Source organism: Mesitornis unicolor, unplaced genomic scaffold (genome assembly GCF_000695765.1).
Source record: "Mesitornis unicolor isolate BGI_N332 unplaced genomic scaffold, ASM69576v1 scaffold38451, whole genome shotgun sequence".
NCBI classification, from domain to species: Eukaryota; Metazoa; Chordata; class Aves; order Mesitornithiformes; family Mesitornithidae; genus Mesitornis; species Mesitornis unicolor.
Window position 1 is genome coordinate 1 of NW_010163786.1, and position 4,282 is coordinate 4,282.

Sequence of the window (4,282 nt, forward strand, 5' to 3'; positions counted from 1 at the left end):
CATCCCCTAAAGCAGCCCACTTCCCTGGATGAAGGTCACCCCCGAGGATTTGCTGCCCCAAAGTTGTCTGGGGAGCCCAGCACCCCACCAAGGGTGTCCTGTCAAGGGATGTTGCAGCTATTGCAACTCCCAGCTCTCCAAGAATCGCCAAAAAAAACAGAGGAAAACCCCTACATCCGCTCACCTGCAGCCCAGAAAGCTGTGGATGTCCACCTGCCCTGTGGGGGTCTGGGACCACCCAGCATCCTCCCCCAGGCTTGGCTCCATCACTCTCTCCTCCCAGCCCCAAGGAGGGATGGGTGGGAGATGGGGGTCCTGAGCTTTCCCACTGCCACACCGCAGCCCATGGCAGCAGGCACCCGGGGCTACACTGGGGGAGGGAGGGAATGGGGGCCAGGAAGCTGGGGGACAACACCCACAGCCCCCACCCATACCAGCACACAAACCTTTACCCCACCTGTGCTGGGTGCCTGACTCCCCTCACCTTACCTCAGCTTCCTCAGGACTCTCCTCCAACATCACCCCTGGTCTGCCCTGGGGGGGCTCACATCTGTGCCAACAGCACCCAAAGGTGCTGAGCAAGCCAGGGCACCCCGGAAACCCAGGGCTGGGTGTGCACCGCCCCAGTCCCTCATTATGGCTCAGGTTGAAACTATGCCTGGCGCGGGGGCTGGTAACCAATGTGCTGGGACAGGATGCTCCATGCACCGCACCTCCCCAATCCTCGGGAGTCCCCTCCCTCAGCTCCAGGGTGCCCCCAGTCACAGGAGTAGCAGCACTCAAATTTCTGCTTTAATAAAAGTAGGAAGGAGGGAAACAAAAAATTTAAAAAAAAAAAAAAAGAAAAACAGAAAAAAGGGATTGGACCAAGGTCTGTCTGTGGACTCGTGCTACCACAGCAACGACTGGCCAGGTCACAGTATTTGCTGCCTGCAGCCCAGAGGACATGGGAGTGGCTGCCTCCCCCAGCCCAGTAGAGCAAGGCAGGGCAGCTCCCCTTGGTATTTTACTGCTGGTGATGTCCCCTGGAGAAAGGGGCTGGAGGAGACCCTGAGAGTCAGGCATTTGCAAAGCACCATGTCGTATTCATGAGTGGTGCTGCCATGAGGCGTCAGCTCCCACTCTCACTCCACATTCCACAGAGAATGCACAGCTGTGGGGCAAGAGCCATCCACAATCTCCCATGCTTCCCTCCAACACTTTCCGCATCCCAGCCAGCACTGATCTCAAAGACCTCTACTCATGACAGGGGGGCTCCTGCCATGTGTTCCTCTGCACAGCTCTCCCCACACAGTCCCTCCCACCAGTGACAGCCCATGACTTCAGCTCCACTTTAGCCACAATTTAACAACCAGTCCCAGGTCCACAGATCCTGAAGTCCCAGAGCTTCAGGTTACTCCCCCATCACTCAGCCTGCGATGACTCTGCTCCCTTCCCCATCCTCCCAGAAGTCAGCACCAGTACAGAGCAACCAGCATCTGTCAAAGCACCCTCCCCTGTCTGCTCTTCTCTGGGACGAGCCCACTCCTCCTCTCGTGGTGGCCCCATATCTGAGACACTGTGCTGGTAGCCAGGAGGCTTGCTCATGCAGGAGGAGAAAGGGCCACAGCAGCAGGTAGCTACTGCTCCCAGGAGAGGGGTTGGCGTACACCAGCCCCATGCTCCCAGCACCAGTCCCTGTCCCTCCTGACAGACTGAGGAAGAGACCTGCCAGGTTCACGGCTTCTTGGAAGCTCCCGAGCCTCCCTCCGGAACTTTCTTGGCTAAAAGCGCCTTCTCCTCCTTCATCTTCTTCAGCTTGACCTTGCTTCTGCCGGCAGACGAGAAGGTGAGCGAGGCCTTGCTGAACTCCAGGGGGAAGATGCCCACGTCCCCATCAAAGCGGTTCTTGGACACCTGCAGGTAGCGCTTCCCTGGCCCTGTCATCAGCTTGCGGTCCTGCAGGATGAGGACGTTGTCGGCCTCCTGGCTGGCCTGGGGGGAGGAAAACATCTCCAGGAGGTTGCTGGGGATGCAGCCAGAGTCACAGGGCTTGGAGGTGCTCACAGGCTGCCTGCCTGGCTCCTCTGAGCCCTGTTATGGGGCATCCCAGGCCATTGCGACTCCAGCACCTCCCAACACCAACCTCTCGTCTTTCCCTGGGACACCCCAGTGACCAGCTGGGCAGACAGGTTCGAGCTGGAGCCACAGTCATGTTCTAGGGAAAGGAGGGAGCACAGGAGGGCTGCGCACATTCACAGAGAACCTCCTGCCCACCACTGCAGGGTTGTTCAGCATCATGGCAGAGACTGGAGTCCCCAGAGAGCCCATTCCTGCACCCTCCCCGGGTCCTTCTTTAATTATCTCATAGTACATCCCACTCACAGTCAACCAGCATTAATTAAGTGCACCTAAAGCCCCAACAGAGCTTTAGCTGGCAATGGGTTTGCTCCCTGTCTGCATTTCTCTACCAAGGCCTGGCCAAACCAGGAGTCCTGAGGACATGCTGCACCTCTCATGTCCCCAGCAATGACTCAGGGCGCTGGTGGAAGCTGGACACAGCCACCCAATGCATCCCAGCCCCTTTCTGGGAACACGCTGTGCTCGAGGGACAGGAAGGGCCAACCCAGCCCCGCTCACCTTGGCAGAGCCGAAGATGGAGGCCGTCTGCAGCTCCTTCTCGTCGTCCTCCTTGCGGGGATGGATGACCAGCGTGATGTGGCAGGTGTTGTCAGTGGCAAACTTCCGGAAGGCACCTACAATGTAGTCCTGGGCAGCGAGCCTGCAACAACGAGGACAGGGTCAGGCACTGCTCAGGGTGGGGGGGTGGCAAGGTGATGCCAGGTTCAGCCCCACAGCAGGAAGCACCGAGGGGTGTGGGCTCACCTTGTGGGGCAGCTGAGCCCACGTGGGCAAAGGGATGGGGCACAACCTTTACCGGATCACAGGTAACCAGCTCACCTTTTCCCAGGGCAGTCATCGCCCTTCAATGCAACAGGGCTGCCAGACAGGTGTAAGGGGACATCCCCTGCCATGACACCCGACAGGGACAGTTTCAGCGACGAGGGTGGCAGAGGAAGAGAAGGGGAGAAGGGCTACCTGTCCACAGAGAGGTGCTCGTGTCCCATCATGAACTGGAGGTTGTCAACGACCACATGGGTGATGTCGTACATGTAGACGGCATGCTGCATGGTGTCAATCACTGTCCTGGGCAGGGGGGAGACCAGCATCAGCCAAGATCAGCCATGGGGATGAGTGGAGGTGGCAATGGGGATGCTGGGCCAGGCAGAGGGACGAGGAGAGGCAGAGTGGGGAGGCAGCAGGCTGGTGCTGATGGCAGCTGGCTGCTGACCACCATGTCCAACCTCCACTCCTCCACCACTGCAGGAGGGAGGCAGACCCCTCCCCACAGATAAGGGCAACTGGAACAGGAGGACCCAGCCTCTGCCCACAATCCTGCAACCCCCCCCAGCCCACGGTGACTCTCAGGTCCTCCCTCTTCAGCAAACAAGGCTGCCAGATGAGCAGGCGTGGGGGGACACATCCTGCCAGAGACAGAGGCTGGTTTTGGAGTGGCCACCTAGCTCAGGAACAGGTGCCCTCCCTTCATGGTCACCCCAGAAAAAGACTGTCACAGCCTCTGTGGCCAGTTGAGCCACACAGTCACCATATGCCAATTCCAGGAGCTGACCAGCCCCAGCATGCCTGCCGGCCCCAAAATCACTGCAGGAGAAGAGCCCCAACTCCCCAGGGCCACACAGCACATGCCATGAGGGGTAAGTGGCACCAGGGACAAAAGTGTGGGACCATACTTGATGTTCTGCTGCCCATGAAAGGTCATGAAGTAGAGCGGGAGGTCCTCGAAGCGGTCGGCCCACTCGTCGTACAGCTCCAGCTGGTCTTCCAGGCGCCGGGTGGCAAACTGCGTCAGCATGATCTTGGCCAAGCGGACATTATTGATCTCAAAGCTGCCCCACAGCGTGCACACCCCCTGCATGCACAGGTCCAGTGCATATTCGCTGATAAAGGTCGTCTTCCCGCTGCCTGTCGGGCCTGGCACAAGGATGAAATGAAGAATTAGCTGGGGGAGATCTGACCCATCCTGAACACACCGGGGGGCTGTTTAGAGGTGGAAGCTCCAGGGAGCGGCCTAAGAGCGGCCCACCCACAGCACTCCCACCATAAACAAGCAGCTTCTCATGCCAGGCTGAGTGTCTGGCCACATGCGTGTCACCTCCAGCAGCCAGCGTGTCCCCACAGGGTGCAGGGAAGGGCTGGGGAGCCGGTGGGGGGCCCCGAAAAG

The 4,282-nt window shown here is 59.2% G+C and overlaps 1 protein-coding gene across 1 annotated transcript in view; it reads right to left on the reverse strand.

The window, feature by feature from the left end:
* Positions 1 to 1,706: 1,706 nt before the first annotated feature.
* LOC104548152 (chromosome unknown open reading frame, human C10orf2) overlaps positions 1,707 to 4,282 on the reverse strand; it is a gene marked incomplete at its 5' end in the record, with an annotated part of 3,677 nt that continues 1,101 nt past the window's right edge. Inside the window, 4 exons of the mRNA XM_010194089.1 lie at positions 1,707 to 1,974; positions 2,620 to 2,761; positions 3,079 to 3,186; positions 3,792 to 4,032. Of these exons, the coding sequence (XP_010192391.1) occupies positions 1,717 to 1,974; positions 2,620 to 2,761; positions 3,079 to 3,186; positions 3,792 to 4,032 (749 nt within the window). The remainder of the gene's footprint in view (positions 1,975 to 2,619; positions 2,762 to 3,078; positions 3,187 to 3,791; positions 4,033 to 4,282) is intronic.